Below are 21627 nucleotides of genomic sequence, written 5' to 3'. Positions count from 1 at the left end.
TACGTCGCTGTATAAATATGAACAATTTATTAAAAGTGAATGAGGCGTGACTTAATTGTGTATCAAAGTTATACATTTTACAAAAAAAAAAGTGTAAATGATGATGTTAAAATGGCGTTGTACCCATCGTGGTCGTCTTACTCGTCTTTCAAAACTATACCTAAATGAATGTTCTACAGTTATTTTTCGGTATGTTAATACATAACCACGAAGAACCACTTAATTTACATCGGAAAATAATTTACCCTTTCAAATGCATTATAATTTTATTAAAATACTTTTTTGAGCCCAAGTGTGTACCTAGTTCGACCACTACCTGCTTTTTACCCGAGTGCAGTTCGACCATTACTTTTTTTAAACCCAAGTGTAATTCGACTAAAATAAGTGCAATTCGACTATACCCGTATAAGTAAACGAATTTTACAATTTTTTATTTCAAAAACAACAATTATTAATTTATCATAATATTAGTTAATACTTAGGCAAATAGTTATAAAATACTAGGTAAATACATAAACTTGGACTATGGGTCAAGTGCTATATCCTCTATACGCCACTAATTTCTGTCTAATCGGAAAATTTTAGAATTTGAGTATTTATTTCGAAAAGTAAATTATTTTGGTTACATCTCTCATAGATTTTATTAGGCGTCGGAATATTTTTTGTGTTTTTGACTTTTTTGCTAGTCTGGTAAATTTAAATTCTGGTACCTCGAGTGTACCTACTACTTACCTTGTTATTGAGTATATTTTGTCACTCTAATAATTAATGGTATGTTAATTTAAAATTCAATGATAAATCATTGTATAGGTACTATATATACGAGTATGTATACTATAAGTACCTACGAAAAATAACTCTGAGTGGAGACGGGTTGTCAGCTATAAATATCTACTAAATATTTTATTTTAAATTATTCATATTGTTATCATTATAATAATTTATTTTACTTATTATATGACGGGTGAAATTAATGTTTGGCGAAGAAATCACATTTATTATATTATTCAGTGGCGTAAAAAAAGGGGGGTAGGGGTTCAAACCTCCTCTGAAATGTATGGTTGGTACGAGCATTGATTTTAATTGTATAATTAATTGGAATTTAAGAATGGCATTTTTTAACCCCCCCCCTCCTGAAAATAATTTCTATATACGACACTAATATTATTAATTATTGTAATAGTTTATACCTAGTATTATATATTATAGTATTTTATTATGTATTATAATATTATTATTCACTTTTGATTCGATATCGACTTTCAATAGTGTAACTGTGTGAACAGTTTTGTGCCTTTGTGGACTAATTGTATAAAAAGCTTAAAATTAATATAATAAATATTTTGAAAATATCATTACGTATAGTATAAAATAATAAATAATAATTTATAAATTATAGGTAGGTAGGTCTACGTTATTTTTAAGTCTTTGTGAATAATTTTGAATTACAAGAAAATAACTATTATTGTATAATATTGTAATCCTTTGTTTATAAGTTTAAGTATCTTATTTAATATTTTATCTCAATTTGGTCTTCATATAGTTATGAAATTGTTTTAATATTTTTAAATAGATATTATAGCAACATATGTGGGTGTAGAATATTGTATTGAATTTTCAAGTTTTTTTGCCGAGCCTAAACATTTTTATCAACACTTAAAAAAAAAAAGGTGGGCAGCTGAGTACCACTGCAGGTGTCGAGTAGGTCACTGCAGTGGTCTGTGATGGATGTGTTAAATTTGAATTCAATGATATATCATTGTATAAGCAAATCGATTCTGAATGAAGACGGTCTGTCAGTCTATATCACTATCTACCTATGGCTATGTATGTATTTCATGATAATATGATTTTTGGTATTGCTAGTAATTTATTTTACTATTAATATTACAGTCTATACAGAAGGCTAATTTGATTTTCGCTGAAAATATGGTATTTATAAATATTATTATTATTTAATTATTATAATAATATATTAATATATATTTTAATGTTTATAGCATATCATAATATAATTTAATATTAGTAATTGTATTATTAACTTTAGAGTTAATATTACTTCATAGTTCGTAGTAAAATAATGTAAATAGGTTCTTAGTATTAATAGGTAATAGCTTAAAATTATTATATCTTTTGAAAATTCTATTGAAACATTTGCAAAAAACTCAAAAATTATAATACACACTAAAGTTTTAAGTTTGTCTTCACGAATAATGTTTTTGAATTATAACAAAATAACTGACATCACTATTCTTCGTTTAAACATGTAATTTCGTTTAAATTTAAACTTCAAATATCAATAAAAAAAATTGTGCTTATATGTTTTTTGAATTTTATAGTTTCGGTATGAACTACTTATGTGGATAATTACATTATATTTTCAAAACTTATAGGTATGAATATTTAAAATTGTATGAATTTAAACTAAAAATGCATATGTACATTTTTGCGATTTGACAAACTTGATCAAAATCACTTCAAACGCTCATACAAATTGCTGTGGATTTACACTCAAGTTATTTTTAAATTTCTGTATTAACCTTAGATTATATTTTCAAGCTTTTTGATCGACATTAAATTTGTAGAAAAAAAATCTAATACATATTTATAACTAATTTAGAAAGAGCTGATATAAATATAAATTTTAACATATCTAGAAAATTCTGATGTATATATTTGGTGAACATAATTCAAGTATATTATTATCTATTCATTTTTATACCTTAATTAATAATTTCAATAATAATGTAATTACAATAATACGAGTGAAATATCTTACACGTATGTAAAACGAAGAAAAAAAATGATATTATTATTCCTTTTTTATCAGCATCTTTGATTATTAATAGGTATAGCCAATAACTAACTAAAAAAAAAAATCTAATAAATTAAAAAACTAAAATATTTTTACACTTTTGACTTTTGAGACGTAATGCCATAAATATACACTTCGAGCAATGATTTCAATAACACACTCAATATTCCAAACACAAAGTCTACTACTCTAGGTCCTATAGGTGATGGCTTTAGGTATTATTTTGATTAAATATAATAATTAAGTTTAGTTATTCGTATTTAAATCTACGATTTCATTTTAATGTACTTTTCGATTAATATAGCGATTTTGGTCTTCTATCGCAAGAATTCATCAACTGTTCTTATTAGTTTACTACTTTACTAGGTATAAACGGTTGCCCTTCTGGAAACTCGTTTCATATTATTTTTTCGCAGAAAACTTATCCGCGTACATGGATACTAAAAATTAAATTTTTGATTATTCTGAATACTTAACTAAATATTAGAATATTATATAATATTGTAGGTACCTACTGCAGTAATTTTTTTGTTGTGTCCGAAAGACCGAAACGCATACAAGATGTACAAACGTGCGCGCACACACATACTATCTATACATATATGTGTACGTTACACCCAAACACACACATACACAGTCGAAAAAAAGATGAGCGACCGCGGCCGCCTATGTACACATTTTGTGGAGCGGTCGGTTTCAGTTTTGGTCTTGGCGTTGCACGTGCCGGGCCTTATCACTATCGTCATGTCGGCGAATGGACACGTGCCTTCATCCGTTCGTGGTTTTCAAGAACATTGATCATCCGTTATAACTATATCTATGGGTAGTTCTGTTTTTTAAAATTTTTATTTTTCGTACGCTTTTCGACAATTCTTAATGGAACAATTATTATAGTTGCGGTGAAAACATGGCTTTACTATTATACTCCGAGTGCTTTTGGTAAGTTGTTATTACCTAATACAAATATATACAATACGTCTTTATGGAAAATATATAGTTTGTTTATTTTTTGCTCCTATATCACAGATACGCGATTGGGTAATTTATTAATTATCAACAAAATGTTATATTTTTTTTCATAGGATGTGTATATTATATAAATAATATAACCAATATAGGTAATATGAGATAATAACTGTATAGGCACTTACTTGAGAATAAGTAATAATATATTTTCGAAGGTTTTAATATTGTTGTAAGTGTTAATAATAAAAAACAAATAGGTATCATTTTCTACTAATCTGTCTAGTAGTTTTACTAATTCAATTGTTTTATCGTATAATATGTTTAACGTTTAATCATCATAGTTTAAAATTTATCCTAGTATCTTGTCATGTAATAATACATTTTAATGTTCTATTATAACGGAGTAGTATCATCTAACCGAAGATTAAGTTTTATTTTTTTTTTATACATATTAAACAATTTATTCGCGTGTTCAATTTTTTTTATTTAATTGGAACTTACAGTGATCTATTTTATATCATATTTTTTGATTGGATAATGGCAACTTAGGTAGTAAGATTTAGATAGTTGATACAGGTATTTTTATTTTTTGAAAATTTGTTATATTGTCGCAACACATATTTGATTTGATATTCGTTTTTGTTTCGTAAATACTTGAACTGTCAATATTAACTTGACTTGATGACTTTAATATTAAATACATCTTACAGCTATAAAAAACAATAAATTTAATGTATTTTTATGCACATTGGGTGAAAACACCAGTGATTGAACAGTTTAGGATTTGTTTACTTTTCTAATGTAATCATAAATTGGCTTTTTATTTTATATTTATACAATTTGGATTGGAAGATTGGCATGCCTGTACACTTTAAAATTAATAATTATTAGTAAGAAACCAATATAAAACTAAATTACTCTTAAACATATTAGTTATAATTTAAAAAAATTGAAATCCTAGTGATTGAACACACCCTGCTAGTGTTTGAACACTTCAAGCCCAGTGTGTGAGCAGCTAACAACTAACAAGTAACAATATTTAACCGTTAATTTTTCATATTAGATACATAATTTTCTTAAAATTAAAACATTTGTTAGCGATGTTAAATTATTGGAGGGTGTTCTATAACTAGACGGTTTCCTTGATTTGTTAAAATATTTCATAAATTAACGAATGAAAAATATTTTTATATTCAAGTAAATTAACTGAAATATATAGAAGCTTTAAGAAATTTAGTTTATGTTTAAAGTTGAGTTGTCATTTTAGCAATGTTACATTCTATTTTCAATTTATATTTTAATTTGCAGTTTTAAATTTGAGTTACGTTGTTAAATAAATATAATATCATATTGTAGTTTGATATTATTAAAAATTAATTTATTAGTCAATTTTAAATAGTTTAATTCAATAAGTAACATTTATAAAAATCCATTGTTTATGCATTTATGATCTAAAAACCAAAATGTACAAACTTTTCTATTATAATACATTTTGTTACCAATAATTTTTCTTTTGTATGCCTTGTATTTTTAATGTTTATATTATCACTACCCATCTATGTATTACATCTTACATCGTTATACTTTTTTTATGGCTATATGGAGAATTAACGTTATTATTCATAAATCATTATCATTGGTCGTAAATTATCATTGTAATTTGTTATAAATAATTGTGTAGTATCAGATTTAAATTTTATTAGTTCTTAACGACTAAAGAAACAGGTATACATTGATTTTTTTGGCTCCCATTTCAATGTCTAGAACAGACATGAATAACCGTTGCCACTGTATCGAAAAAATTATTTTTTGAACGGTGCGGAGTTTTTAAATTGTCCTATTATAACGGGAAATAAATTCATTTGCGTGTTTCAAGTGAAATAGGTGAATTATTATTAACATAATTACAATGATTAAATATTGCGAATTTGGTCGAAATAAATCGTTAATAATAATTATTATAATACTGGTTGTAAAAATAAGTGAATAAAACATAAAGGATAACGGTTATTTTTTTTAATAATAATAATTTTCTTTTACTTATATATTGATACGTCGGTTAAAATCAATTAAAAATTATATAACTAAAAAATCGACTAAACTAATTTAAAATGGCTGTTTTACCGTTCAAAGGGTTGTATTGTCAGCGATCTTTGTAAACACGATATGAACATTTATTGGCGTTGCGCCATAGTTAAATGTTCAAACTATATTGGTAGATATAGATAGTTAATGTAATGAATTCGACTGCAACATGCTGTGAAAGTATATATAGTGCAATTTCACGGTCAACTGGAATTCGGTAAAAATATTGAACAATATCGTTTTAATCGTTGTCCCTTGTCCTGTATGTTAATTAGAATTTAAAAATAATAAAAATAAAACGGTTATTTATTTAGTGGTGTAAATAGTGACCTAAATGCACATGTATAGATACACATACACTCGTACACAAATATAGCACCCAAACGGATTTCCGCAAAACACGCCCAGCGGTTTATACTAGTGGAAATTAAATTCGAACTTATTGCACACCCATTTTCATTATTTAAACAAACAGAGCGTTAGTGTATTGTTGAGTTCTTTGTCTTATTGTAATAACTAATAAGAAATAATATTTAAAAAAAAAAACATACCCTCGAACACTTATTATTTAGGTACTGCAGTTATATAATGTTGTAAGAAGAAAAGGAATAAATCCCTGCAACACTTGTACTCTTAAGTATTCTGGCCTCTGGGAGATACTGATTTTCATCATTTAGTTTTAGTGCTACCGGAAGCCATGTTTTTTTTAATTATATCAATTCGACAACTATACCTAGCGTTATATATACCTATGCGCGTATAATAAATTATCGTACTTGAGCATAATTAATGATTTGTCGAAGGGAACAAAAACGCAGCTGAGTTTAAATCTTTCTTTTTGTTTGATGAAAATCTGAGTTTATATTTTGTACAATTGAATATTATTATTAACATTTTTATTGTTCGGAACAGAATAAATTTGTGTATGATTATTTTTGTACGCAGGGATTAAAGGGATCATAGAATAGAAAACTCTTTCAGAATTCATAAACTAATCATTAAAATAACATTCCCATTTATCTTTGTATACCTATAGGCTATAATAAACTCATAACAATTTTTTTTATAAATATTATGTTGACAAAAATGATAAGCATTTAAGTCTTATACCTACTGTAGTAATGTATTCTATATATGGCAGAATATCGTCATCAATGAAACAAAATACTTAAAAAAGAAATTTGTATAGGAATATTATTTAATATTTTCTTTACTAATAAATAATCATTATATGTATAGTGCATTCCGATGTCCATATTACACTTGTAACTAGATTTAATCATGTCTGACGGATGGGCGACTAACGAAGGAAGATTTCGGTCTGTTCCCTATTGTATTGTAGAAAACATTGTTGGACACTATAAATATACAGTAGACACACAAACATCATCAGATGTTATGTATTGGATTATACAATAGAATTATTATTTTAACAAGGAATAACTAAATTATTGCAAAATAAAGCTTTATAATTAATAAGAGAGAATGAACTAATTACGTTTAGAATAATCATAAAATGCTTGTCACTGTTAGTTAAATTCATGTGCGTATTCTTCAATTTATCCTTTAATGTTGAAACAATTAGCTAACCCGTACGCCTATACATAATATAATTGTATGATGTTATTGAAGTTAAATCATAAATTATGAATTTATTATTTTGCAAATGTTTGTGTTCAAAAAACGATTAGGTACTAGGTTCTGTATAATGTATACCTAGGTGTCGTATCATGATAATTTATGAAGTTAAATGTGATTCTAAATACATATATAACCTAACCTATTTATAACATCAATTCAAGGTTAATCTATTTAATTCCTATTTAAATCTTTTCTTAAAAGAACTAATGAATACGATAAGTTAAAATGAAATATGGGAAAATAACAAATGAAAATAATTCGAAATTGTTAGCAATATATCTATATGTATATCTTCTGTAATGTATATTTGTTTTATTTATTTGAAATATACACATTACAAAGTACTTATTATCAATTCTCACTTCTTACAAAGATTTTCTTTTTAAATATTCAGGTATAACCATATACAATTTATTTTGAATATTATTATGGATTTTGATGTTTTTATATTTCTATTAATTTACAATTTACAATTTACATAATATTATATTATAATAACTTTTATTTTCATTTAACATATACTATATTATAATTATTTTATTTTTATAATAATTTATGGTAATTATGAAAGCCTCCAAAATTGAAATTATCGTAAATGAAAAAATTGGATAGCCGATAGGTTCATTAGGGTATGTTTAAGTTTGCCACTTGTGTCCATAGCTCATATCTCGATCTTGTAATATTTTGTCCGTTATTAGATATTAAAAATGATAATAGCCAATTACCTACCTAACCATTATCTAACCATTTCATTTAACTCAATAAACACAACATAGTGTTTGTTTGTTGACATGTTCCTAAACTATAGCCGTGAACAAGATGTAATTTGTATTTAACATGGGGTCGATTAGATATATTTTTACTGTTTATAGGTACGTTATAACAGTTTTCAAAATGTTGGTACTATAGTATAGATGTGCATCCGTTTGGTTTCTTAATTGCAGTAAATTGTCGTGTTAATCAAACAAAACCGCCTGTGATAATAAAAATACCAGACCTTTAGGTTTTATAAGAACTATTTTTATAAAATATTGTATTTATGTAATAAAAAAATTGAAGAATGTATAAAGTATTTTTAATTTTTAATGCAATTCATATATTATAATAAATTGAATATTGATAGTGTATGAAATATTTTAAATTTCAATTGCTTAAAATGAGACATAATACACACTAAAATGCCAAATTTGAAAATTTTTAATTGAATTCGAACTAATAATTTTAACATTTTATAATACATAATTACTATTTTTTTTTATGTGTAGTAATATCAATTTTATTTTAAACATAAATAATTTTAATTTATTTATAAGTAACAAGCTTATATAGTTAATAATTCTTCAAGGCACGCTCTATATATGCAACATTTTAAATTGTTTAATTTTGATAATTTTTTTCTAATCAGTGATCAAATTGTATTTCCAATAAAATAATATTTTATGTATGTGTCTTACTCGTGATCTTAAATCAGTACCTTAATTTTATGAGATTTTTATTTATATTGTGTTAGGTAGGTCAAAAGATATGATTTTAATACTTTATGTTGTTATATTTGTTATATTGTTGATGTGCGAACTACAACATCAATATTGTGTAATATTGGCACTCGTCACGTTTCCATTGATGTTTCCATGTAGATCTATACGCGATATGGAAAACAACAAAATATAAGATAATTACTATATACATTTTGCCTCTTAAAATCTAGAAAAGTGTAGTAATAGAGAATATATTTAATGCGTTTGTATCAAATTACGACATTTTCAACGTCTAGTTTTTAAGAACTTCTTTAAATATTTACATTTGCCCGTAAGGATATTAGTGATAATTATTTTATAGGTCTTAAAAAAATGTAACGGACGCAGACAGTATTTATAGTTTTATAATGTATGTATAATATATAACTACATTTAATTGATAACATCGTGTTAACTTTATTTTTTACAACTAAATAGTAAGCATTTGGTTTTAGTATTTTATATAGACTATAAGTAAAGATGTGGTTATTTTTGTTTTGATCAATATTGTTTTAGTAATTTGAAAATATAATTAAAAAAAAAATGAAACAACTATATCCATCGCAAATAAATAATAATTGAAGTAATATAATTTAAATCTGAAAGATTATTACAAATAAAAAAAAAATAAAAATAATTCTTTTTTTTTTATAAACTACTACGGTATATAATTTTTAGAGTGAGAAATAGGTAAATAAATAGTAATATAACCGTTTAAAATATTACATTACAGAATTGAACTAAAAACTCAGACGACAATTAATATTTATTAATATTATTATAGGTATTAAATTAATAAGACAATAAAAAAAATTAATGTATTATGTAATATATTTATTAATACTTATTAGATTAAGTATATCTTTAATAATTAATATCATATATATGTTTATATAAAATGAGTTTACATGATTATTATAGTGTAAAATAAATTGAATGAGAAAAATAAAATATTGATCAATTGTATTTAATTTTATGGTATAAATTTGTCTACCACAATACCACACCAATTCTTTGATATATAATATGATTTTGTATCATATCCATATTATTTAACCATATAGGTGCATGCTATTAATAAGAGTTTTTGCACAATTTTTAATATAACATGTATAGTAAAGTTATTTTGAATAGATAGTCGACCGTATAAAAATAATAATAAATAACCTTAGGGATTAGTGTCACTCACTTTTTATATTTACATAAAATTCAAAACCAAATTCAAGATCTGTTGCAAAGGGTTCTTGAACAGTTAAACCGAGGGCTTACTATGAAATTCTAATTTTAGATAAAGTAAATATTTAAACTACTCAATATATTATGTATAGTTTATAAGCTATATACGATATACCCATATTTGTCTTTATAGACAATATGCATATTATATACATTATATATATATAGTGAAATTTGGTGGCATTCGCTTATCCTAACGTGTTGTATAAACCGGATATATTTTTAAACGTTTAATGTGTATTGTAAGTGCTGTGATAAACTTAGTAATTACAGAATGATAAAATTATAGATTTACATTAGAAAGTTGTGTTAAATACAGTATTGGACATTGGTTACAATGTACATCTATAACTACATTTTATAAAGATTGGATTATTATTACCAACAAATAAAAAAAAATATTTATTTTTATTTCTATTAAACTTCAGTGTACCTATACGCACTTCATAGTTTAATAATAATAGTATGTATAATAGTAGTATAACTATTTAAAATATTACTTTGGGAAATTAAGTAAAAAATGTAGATCTTTTATAGGATGTAAGACACTTATTATTTATCATCACGACTTTGATTAATAGTAATATTATTACAGGTAACTAAATGTATATATATATATATATATATATGACGTGTGTGTGTGTGAATATGCTCCTATTACTCAAAATTCCAATCGTAACTTAGCGGCTGACACTGTGTTGTTATTTGATCTAATATTATATTATAGTTGGGCAAATTGCAGTCCAAGCGCCACTTATCGACTTCGGATAATGATATGGTTCACACGGGATAGATGGGTGTACCAAATTTAAAACGTCTAATTTTTACCTTCTAGTAGTATATAATATAATATGTATTTTATATAGGTATATTGGTTTTTGTAAACATAAGATACAGATTAGTTATGTACCATACATTTGTTATAATATTTATAATTTTATTGTAAAAAGTTATAACACTTATAACCTATAACATCGTTTTACTTTTAAAATAGATTTAACAAACGTTAGTTATTATTATTTTTTATTATGTAAAGATGAAATATGAGAGGTTGTACTGATATTAAAAGAAATTTAGAAATATATCAGCGTATAATATATATTATATGTATAGTTTAGACTTATGTGTAACGTATAGGTACTTTTAAATATACTTTGGTCTCTGGTCGATACACACGAGCAGTTCAATTTACATAAATTACCACTAGATATTATAAATGTCTCAAAACTATTGTGAAAGATTATTGTACTTTTACAGTTTTACTGATAAGTAGGTATTCATCTATTATACAATATACATATTTAACTAATTTCGTTTAAAAAAATGAAAAGCATTAACAATACATTCGTAACATTAATATTTAATATATTAAACTGTCAATATACTATATGGGGAGTTATTTTCATAATATATACTGTCTAGGCGACTAGCTCAAATTAAAATTTTGGATTAAATTATGAGTGTATACAATTTAAAATTTTATAAATGTAGAATGTCTTTATTTCGTATTCAATTGTGGTTCTTAATCTGTGGTCATTGGAGCTCTGGACTACATTACTACATTAGTATTTTAGGGGCTCCAGTCGCTCCACGGGCACATCTAAATGAAATTGAATTTATCATTTTTAATTGAATTGCGAGAAATTAGTTTAAAATTGACTTTCCTGATTTTTTGGGGTTAGACATTTTAAGTATTAAGGGTTTCTTGAACAAAAAGTGAGAACCACTGAGTGATTGGATTGTTCGAAATAGTTAAAAAAAACTTATTCAAATAATTATCCTGCACGATAATTTTTAACAATGTTATAATATTATGCGTAATACCTATTAAGTATCAACAAATTATTTGAAATATGCAATGCTATCAAGGCTATGTAAGTATTATACATTTTAAAACAATTTTGTTTAATATTAAATTATAATTTATTATATAATAACTATGATGAAAATTTTAAATGATATTTAAATAAAGAATCTATTATTTTATCTTGAACTAATATCGAATTATTAGTTGATCTATGAATTATGATTACAGTTTTTAAGTTATAGCATATCTAGTATTATGAAATTTCTAGCTTTGAAATAATATTATAGCCTATAAATAAAATAATATAATTTAAATCTGAATGTTACTAATGTCTTAAATAATAAATATTGTTCGGCTTTGTCTATATATACAATGTTTGACAGGACTAGGTTGTTAATAACTGGACAAGTAGCAGTTGAAAATATATCTAAAAGATGTGTGCAACCCGGGGAAGTAGCACGTGGGCGTCGGCATAAAACGGACGCCTTCATCTATTTTTCTTGAAATGCCAGTGGCCAAAATAAAATATAAATCGTACAAATCAAAAATGTTTACTTCGCGTGTGAATCGACAATTGTAATATTTTCTGCATATAGTGTCGGAAACAGTGGGCGTTTTGACGGTATTTATTCTCCACTTCCATTTTTTTCGTGTCTATGTTACAAGATGCATTCTCGTATTATGGATGATGTGTCAAAACAAATGATATAATTTATTATAATTGTGTGCAAAAATAGTAAATGTTATAGAAAAATTGAAATGCTTCCGATTCAGAAAGTCTTGAACACTGATGTACAATTAATATGCGTACATGAAATAAATACAGTTGACGAGTTATATTGTCGTTTAAGTTAGAATAGTACACCTTAAAAAGTTAGTTTTCTTTATTAAAAATTAATTAAGTTAAGTATACCTACAACATATTTTAATTTATTAAAATTTACATTTTTAAATATTAAAAAAAAAAGTAATATATTTATTTATATCTTATGTTAGGTATTTGAGTAAGCAATTAAAATTGGTATTTTCTTACGATTAAGTACATTCAAATTTGTATATACCCCTATCTACATTAACTTTTAATATTTTTTTGGTTGTTTTAAAATGGATTGCTTTTGTTATTTTTATTAATCGTTACATTATTCTTTTACAGGTTATTAATAATATCATTAATCTTGATTCAAGCTCATAATCCAGGATTTACCCGTTCTAAAAGACATTCAATCCAGCCAGGATTAATTGCAGTAAGTAATTACTAAACATTTGCTTAAAACATTTGATATTAATGTAAAACGAGAATATGTATGAATTAGTAGGTTACATAAAAGCAGTCGGATTACTTTTATTATTATGCATTTATTAATTTATGTATTGATACGCATTTTATAGTATAAGATGATCGTTTTATTCCTGATAACTTTGTACTTAATGTATCATAATAATTATGTTTATTATAGCCTTTAAAATTTAAGGCAATTTTACATCATTTTTTTACTTAATAAATAATGTGGTTATGGTATAATATAAAATTCAAAATACTATTTATTTCAATTTTATAAAAATAATTATACATATATGTGTTATATAGTTGTAGGTTATTGGATGCATGATTTCGGTCATATTATATTGAGTTATTACATATATTTTTATGTAATAATAGTAATGCATATACATATTGCCTGAAAAAATAAGCTTTTTAGTTTTTATGGTCTTACAGTTTTATGATATTACAGAACATAGTATGTGTATAATAATGTTTATATACGAGTACGTAATTCACTACAGAAAACAATCAAGTTAGGGGGAGGCGTTTTTGAATGTTTTGATATTGTATTTGAAATTACATGTTTATGATTTTATACTACTTGTATAGCGTATCATCAATAATAAATCTAGTAAATAACTAAAAAAAATAATTAACCACCTCAACGGGTGTGTAATGTTGAATGAGAAAAGAAATACTTATGCAATATTTACTTATGGAGAGAGACACAACGTGAGTCAATGGATTGTCAAACCAGTGATAACTTCTTCTTGGAATTAAAACTGCTCATTAGAAAGTCATTGCACTTGAAGTATCTTTCGCTCGCTTAAGATAAATAAGTAATTGAAGTAAATAATGAACTAAAATTATAGGCGACGTTACAACGATGAACGACCTTGGATAGTCAAGAAAGTTTTATTTATGTATTTTATTAATAATTAATTTCTATAGGTATATCTATTTAAGGGATACGTGTATAATATATAATAAAATATGTCTTGATGTATACTATCATTGAACTATTTAAATAACTTCGATTGATATATTGAAAATTTAAATACTAAAGTAACTGTACTTATATAAAAATCTTGTAATTTATATAAATATATAATTAATATGAAAATCTCATTAAAAAATATAATATGATTGTACGCGATTAGTGTCTTTAAAGAGACGATTGCGAATTTTATTATTTGCTGAACTGTCATCACAAAGAAATATTTCCATGAAAACCAATGAATACTTATAAAAATCAGTAAGTGGAGATTAGAGTTTGCTCAGACTACAGTACTCTATAAACTTTAACTATGTGTTTTCTTTTTTTTAAATCAACAATTGATAATTATTAATTTATATTATTTATTCAAATGTTTTTTTTTATTTAGCCACAACTGTAGTAAGAATTAGGTATCTGAAACCGTCAAAATATTCCAGTACCTATTAAATTATTATCATATCGTAGCTGATCGCATAGGACATTCATCGTATATTATTGTACTAATTGTAGTAATACATGTAGGTAGTCAAACAGCTTTTTAAACGTAATTCTGTTTGATTGATCAATAATTCGTAAACAATCGGTCTTCATTTTCAGTAGCTTAGAGTAACTCCGTCAAAGATATATATATATATATATTATATTATATATTATGTACGATGTACCTATATGAGGTCCGTAGCGTCGTAGCGCGTATTATGCAAATGAACCATCGCGGCTACTCGTTTTTTTTTTATATAACTCTGTTTTGGTATTCAATTCAATTTGTCACGGATTTTTTGCATTTTATTAGTTTCATAAACGATTAATGTTCAAACAGTAGTATAATCGCGACAGACACGCGAACTGCTACGATTAAGTGTCACGAACTATCCATGTGTTTTCGCTTTGTACACACGATTGCTAAGTAATATATTATGACGGACGCTGGGAATATATTATAAGTATTAAATTATTATAATATTTTCACGCGCTCATCATTACGTGTTTTGGAAAGACGAAAATGTATAATATGATTGGAAATAAAATGTGTACACACTGCACGCACACGCACACGATTTGTTTACGTTTCTTTAAGTCGTCTAGATGATTTATGCCCCGGTGGAAAGCTAATTTAACCGTCGCGGTCGTCGTCAGCTCAGTTGGCGGCGCGGGGGTCGGTTACAGGTTTCGCGCTGCGGGCGTATGGGTTTTTAAAGTTTTTTTTTAATTTCTTCATTACCGTCAGTTATTAAGATCTCTGCACGTGGGTTGCTCGTTGTCATAACGATTCTGTTCTGATAACGCACTTTGGATAAGTCAAATTTATAATGTTTTAATGTGGAGAAACTGCATCCACGGAGGTCGGAGATATCATTCCGACAACAACAGGTAACAGGTCTTTCGGGCACATTGGAAGACAGAAACGACGAACAAAATCACTGCTGGCGATCATTTCTTAAAATACTTAAAAAAAATTAAATTTATTAATAACAATTACGATTATTAATTTTTGATATTTGAATAATTCAATTTGGGGATTTTTCAAACTAATTTTGAATACAAAATTAATTATAGAGTTTTGAAAATTCGATAACAATTAATAAAAGAAATCATATTTTTGTTATTTACACATCATATTAGTAATTATTATTAAACTTCATATGCTAATGTTAAAAATGCTTCCTACTCTTATGCTAATCTAATTATGTTTTTTTTACATCTATGGTTTCTAGTGTTTTTATTATACAGTTAAATACGAACATACTATTCTGTATTCATAAAAATTCATAATATGTATATTTCTATGTGGATTTAATAATTTTTTTCAAGAATATGTGTACATAATTTTGCATATTTATACATATATAGAGAAATGTATATTTGAAATTACTTTAAACTTGAAGTCTGGAAGTCTTGCATAATTTTCTTTATATGGGTATAGCTTATTTAGTTAATTATAAGATCAAAATTGGCTATAAATTATTTACTATAAATCAAGTAAGTATCTAAAAATAAATCTATCTGAATCTATTTATAGTTTTGTTTAATTTAGAAGTTTGAGGAAAGTTTATTTGTTGTTTGTACGTTTGTAGAATCGAGTTATTTATATGAGTATCTATAATCTTAAGTTTTGCGGTATAGGTATTCTTGGCCAAATGGAATTCGGTTTATTATAGAGTAATGCAGTTCAAATGATCTGACTCGGCGAGATGGTCGTGTATCGAGAGCGTATTACTCAGTTATTTGGGCGGAATAATTTCGTATTAAAAGGTTGGACCGGATCCAATGTTGTTTTTTGTCCCTATTATATTTTGTCAATCCAGTGAGCCATGACTGGTAGTTTGTCAATGTTGACAGGTCCGCTTATGATTCCATTTATAACAGAGCATTTTTTCTTTTTAATTTATCAAATTTCACTTCACCGGCGACACATCTATTTTCGATACAATTAAAAAAAACATACGTCACTTACACACGAAGCCACGAAGGGCGTGTATAGTGGTTACTGACGTTTTTATAATGTATGCAAATTTGTATTTAATTTTTGTACCAGTCTTAAACCTCAAAAACTAATGTTAACATTTACATATTATATTTTATATTTATTGATTCGTGTATTTTTCAAAGACGTTCATTCTATTGAAAACAGCGCGATAAAAAATACATTATTTTTTTAATACATAATCAGATTTAACATTAACAATTGTATTTTGATATCGTTTATTAGAATTATAAAATAGGTACATATTATATCATCATATAATATATGCAAAATATTATTTCAATTTTACCAACAACTCTTTATTAAAATAAAACTGTTATCTGTTAATATCTATGCATTTATTATTTTATTTTAGCCGTTAAATTTAAGAGGACGCTATGCACATTTGTTGTCTTTGCCTTAAACACACATAAAATACTAAATTTACGTTCTGCATATTTTCTAACATATTTTTGTTGTTTTTAATAGATAAATAGATAGTATTTACATTGTATACTCGTGTTTAAATGCTATATAGAGAAAAATACTTATAACTTGTTTTTAAATTAAAATATCTGGCAACACTGTATGAATAATGTTATTGTATTTAATTTTTTAATAAGGTAAATTTACTTTAACATTAAAAATAAGACAAAAGTTTATCTGAAAGGTGGAATATAAATTGAGCATAATACGCCTAATGTACACTACGCATGTGAACTGTAAAAAGATAAAAAGAACGACCTAATGCATGTGTATTAGCATCAGTGTGGTATCCTCTCAAATGAATTAATGTTAAAATATGTTTTTCTATAAAAATACCAGATACCTATTATTATTGGTTTTAAGTAAGTTCAAAGAATACAATAATTTATAAAAAAAATTATATTAATGTTAAAATTGTACAATAATTTTATAAATATTGTTATTGCTTAATTTTTTTACTATAAAAATTACATTTTAAATGTCAATATGTGTTTAAATATAAATATTGATAAGAAATTGGTTAGAAAAATTAAGTGGTAATATTTTATACAATTTTAAGTTTAAAAAGATCTATTAATCATTTTTTTTCAAAGTTATAGTTTCTATAAATTATAAAACACGGAAGTATAGATTTTAAATTTCAATTTTATTATCTAACGATTCTGTTAACATTTATATATTTATCTATATTACATTAAACATTTCTGAAGGTAACCAGTTTATGCATATAAAATATTTATAATTATTAGTTTTAGAAAATCTTTTAAAAATAGTATTTTTCAAAATTTAAATGATATATTATTTTTAAAATTTCCTTTTTAAACAAATTGAAATTGCTTTATTCGCATAGCTACGACGGCGCCAAGAATTGACAAGGTATATTGAAATTTATTAAACTGTCGTTTAAAATTAAATATAGTAACACACTTCCTCCCACCATAAGGTTTTTGTCACCGAATTCATTGTTTTTATTCGATCATTGTGAGTTTGTGCCTATTGTTCTCCAATTTTGGTACTCGATAAAAAGCATCCCGATTGTGTATTATATATTTTCAATATTTCATTCATCATATCATTTGCGAGAGCCGTGTACAGGAAGTGTTCAGAATGCTAAGTATATATGATTGCCGCGCTGTTGATCATTGACCCGTAACTGAATCCATCTAATGAAATATACACTCATAATATACCTACAACACGCAGTCTTATTAATTTGCCTTTTTGGCTCGTCTAAACTGTTACATTTGTTATATATTGTAGTGTTTGCACAAGTTTCTTTTTACATATTTTATCTTATTCTTTCTGCATGGGTTGAACATGTTTCGACAAGATATAAATGTATGCAAATATAGGTATATATATATATATATGGTTTGTGTGTGCATAATATTAATATATAATGCGTATTATCATACTATATATTATAATTTATAACGTGTGTATATATTGCATTTTACTGTACGTTTGGATGTGTACGAGCGAGCGCCGCCGTCTTGTTGGAGTAGTTGCAGGCAGGCGCCCATCGGCGACTATAATACTATATACCTTGTTAGGGGACAGATCGGTGGACCGTGAGTCGTCGTGTCCGTGCGCATTAATAAACGTAAACGCCCACACCCGATGTTCACATCGCTTATACATATATACTTATAAACATATTATTTAATATATATGTCCTCGTGTGCACAGAGGACCTGTGTATACCTCGGTTGATTGGAACTAATCAATATTGTCTAGTTGTATACGTATATAATATGTTTAGGTTTTTTTGTCGAAGAAAAAAAATTAAAAATCGTATTATTATTTATTTCAAGTATATTTATTAAAATAAAACCACCCATCTGAATGTAAATAGTAAATTTATCGTTTACACTTACCGCGTGCTCGGTCAATAGTTTAATTGGTTTTTGAATGATTTCAATTAGGCAGAGACGTACGACGATGACTATATTATACAATGCAACGACGTATAGGTAGATAACAGAACATTAACGAGACAAAGAGGTGTTGATGTTTATTTTTCCTTTTGTTTTAAAATCGTACGTCTTATATAGAACGTCATCGTTTAAATTACTCTGTTTGAATATTTTGTATTTTGTTTTATAAATAATAAAAAAACAATCTATTTAGATTTATTTATTTTTTTATTAAAAACTTTCATATTTTATAAAATTATTATGTATGCATAATTATTTATAATTAAAAATGAACTATTAGAAATACACATATTTTATAAGTATATTATATATAATTTATTATAATATCAACATTTTTATTTATTTAATCTTATAAAATTATTTATTTTTAACTTAATGAATAATGATTAATTAAAAACCATTGATTTTGTTTAAAATGTGTTTAATATGCATTTAATTGGTTTAATGTAATTATTTAAATATAAATAATAAAATGTATTTGCATTTAAAAATAATTTAAATTATTATGAATCTAAAATTAAATATAAGTACATAATAACCATAAATTTCTGTTGCAAAATCGCATAATCAAATGCACATTGTTTCATGTTTGTAAATTTTCAGGGTAGAAATATTTTCTAGAATTATTAAATTATTTTATTAATTATTAAGTTAAAATATGTGTATATAAAATATAAAATTTTTATCTATTAAATTCGCTATTTGATTTATAACTTAGATACAATGTGTAGAATTATATCGTTTATTTGTATTCGTAATTATAGTTCACAGGCCATTTCTACTTAAAATTTGTTCATATTTTTTTTATTAAAATATAAACAAAATACAATAATATTGCTGTTATAAAGTTAGTTTTACATTTTAAGCTATTAATTAAAAAAAAACTACTTGCTAACCGTGCATTTCTTTATATTTTATTAAACCTTACCTAACAGTTATCTACTGCTAACGACTATTTTAAATTTAACTAAAAAAAAAAAAAACATTTCGTATTAATAATTTTTAAATTCAACTGTTTGAAAAATAAAATATGTTTTATAGATTTTTGGTAATGATAATGTCACTGATTTCAATATGAATTCTACGTGGAAAACAAATGATACGAATGATTGGGGAGAATGGTCACCGTGGTCACCGTGGACTCCTTGTTCTACATCATGTGGTCTAGGCGTCACCAAACAAACAAGACAATGTGTACGAAAATCCACTGTTGTACAAAGGTAATAGTTTTAACCATTATATATAATATACATTACCGAATAGTAGTAGTTGTTTCAATTAATTAAACTATACTTAATTTAGATGAAATTAAAATAAAATGAGTATAGATAATTATTGTATTTAATACAGTAATTGATTTATGTTCAATATTATACTAATATCAATAAAATCATTAAATGAAACTTGTCTGATAAAACTTCTGTTGTAACATATTATTGTAACTACGAATATGTTTAGGTATATTAGTATAAATCCAGTAACAATCGATTTATTTTATTATATGATTTGGCTATTATAGATAAATTAGTAAATAATGAATTCAAATAGTTATGGTCAATTTGTGTCAATGGATTTAAGTATAAACAATAAACATAGTATATGTATATACTATATATTATATATGCATTTCTATAATAATAATAATATGATTGTTACCACAATATATTATTAGAATCTTAAAGGTGTTTTTATGTTTACATGTATAGATAAATACACAGGTCATTGAATATTGTCTATACTAATTTTATTTTATGTTTACATTTTTCTAGCACTTTATATGGCATTTATATTGTAATAACATGACGATCCATCTCCCTAATTGATCGTTTAGGTGCTGGTTCAAATAATAAACCATTGCCTGGAACCCAACATTACTGTCATTAATACGCGTGTATATCACGGCATGTGATACACCCTATTATACTTATATGCCGGGTAATACTTATAAACCCGCCTTGTTATTTTTTCCCTTCGTTCTATTTTTGTAGTGTAAAACCATACGATTTCACGTTTTAATACGGCCACTTAAAAAAGTGATACTACATCCGACCGGTCGGCGTTATTCGAGTATTGACCTTCCAAAGTAGTTCGGTGATATTGTTATTAAAAAGAAAAAATGAAAAATACTCCCTACAAAATTTTAAATTAGTTTTATAATGTACACTACGAATGTAATATAAAATAATGACTGGGGAAAAATAAAATAACTTTTTCAAACATTTCATACGACATACAACTATACAAGTTTAAGAAGTTTAAGTTCGTTTTTATTTTCATATGCACCCCGAGTCAATCCGTTAATGCGTTTGGTTATAATATATTTGATAAATCAAAAGAATCTTTTCTGTCAGGCGCCAACGGCATGTCATAAGATATATTTTTATTTAAATCAAATCCGGATCTCGATTTAAT

The 21627-nt window shown here is 25.5% G+C and overlaps 1 protein-coding gene across 2 annotated transcripts in view; it reads left to right on the top strand.

Moving 5' to 3' along the window:
- The first annotated feature begins 3501 nt into the window (after positions 1-3501).
- Positions 3502-21627, top strand: part of LOC132923505 (thrombospondin type-1 domain-containing protein 4) — a 60182-nt gene continuing 42056 nt past the window's right edge. The window contains exons 1-4 of one of the 2 annotated variants that reach the window (XM_060987546.1): positions 3503-3638; positions 3710-3754; positions 13221-13311; positions 20257-20435. In XM_060987546.1, the coding sequence (XP_060843529.1) occupies positions 3723-3754; positions 13221-13311; positions 20257-20435 (302 nt within the window). In that variant the 5' untranslated portion in view covers positions 3503-3638; positions 3710-3722. Of the gene's footprint in view, positions 3755-13220; positions 13312-20256; positions 20436-21627 lie in introns of both variants that reach the window. The other variant, XM_060987547.1, reaches the window with a different exon arrangement.

Source organism: Rhopalosiphum padi, chromosome 2 (genome assembly GCF_020882245.1).
Source record: "Rhopalosiphum padi isolate XX-2018 chromosome 2, ASM2088224v1, whole genome shotgun sequence".
NCBI lineage: Eukaryota > Metazoa > Arthropoda > Insecta > Hemiptera > Aphididae > Rhopalosiphum > Rhopalosiphum padi.
The sequence above is the reverse complement of the archived record's forward strand: the minus strand, read 5'-3'. Positions and strand labels throughout refer to the sequence as shown.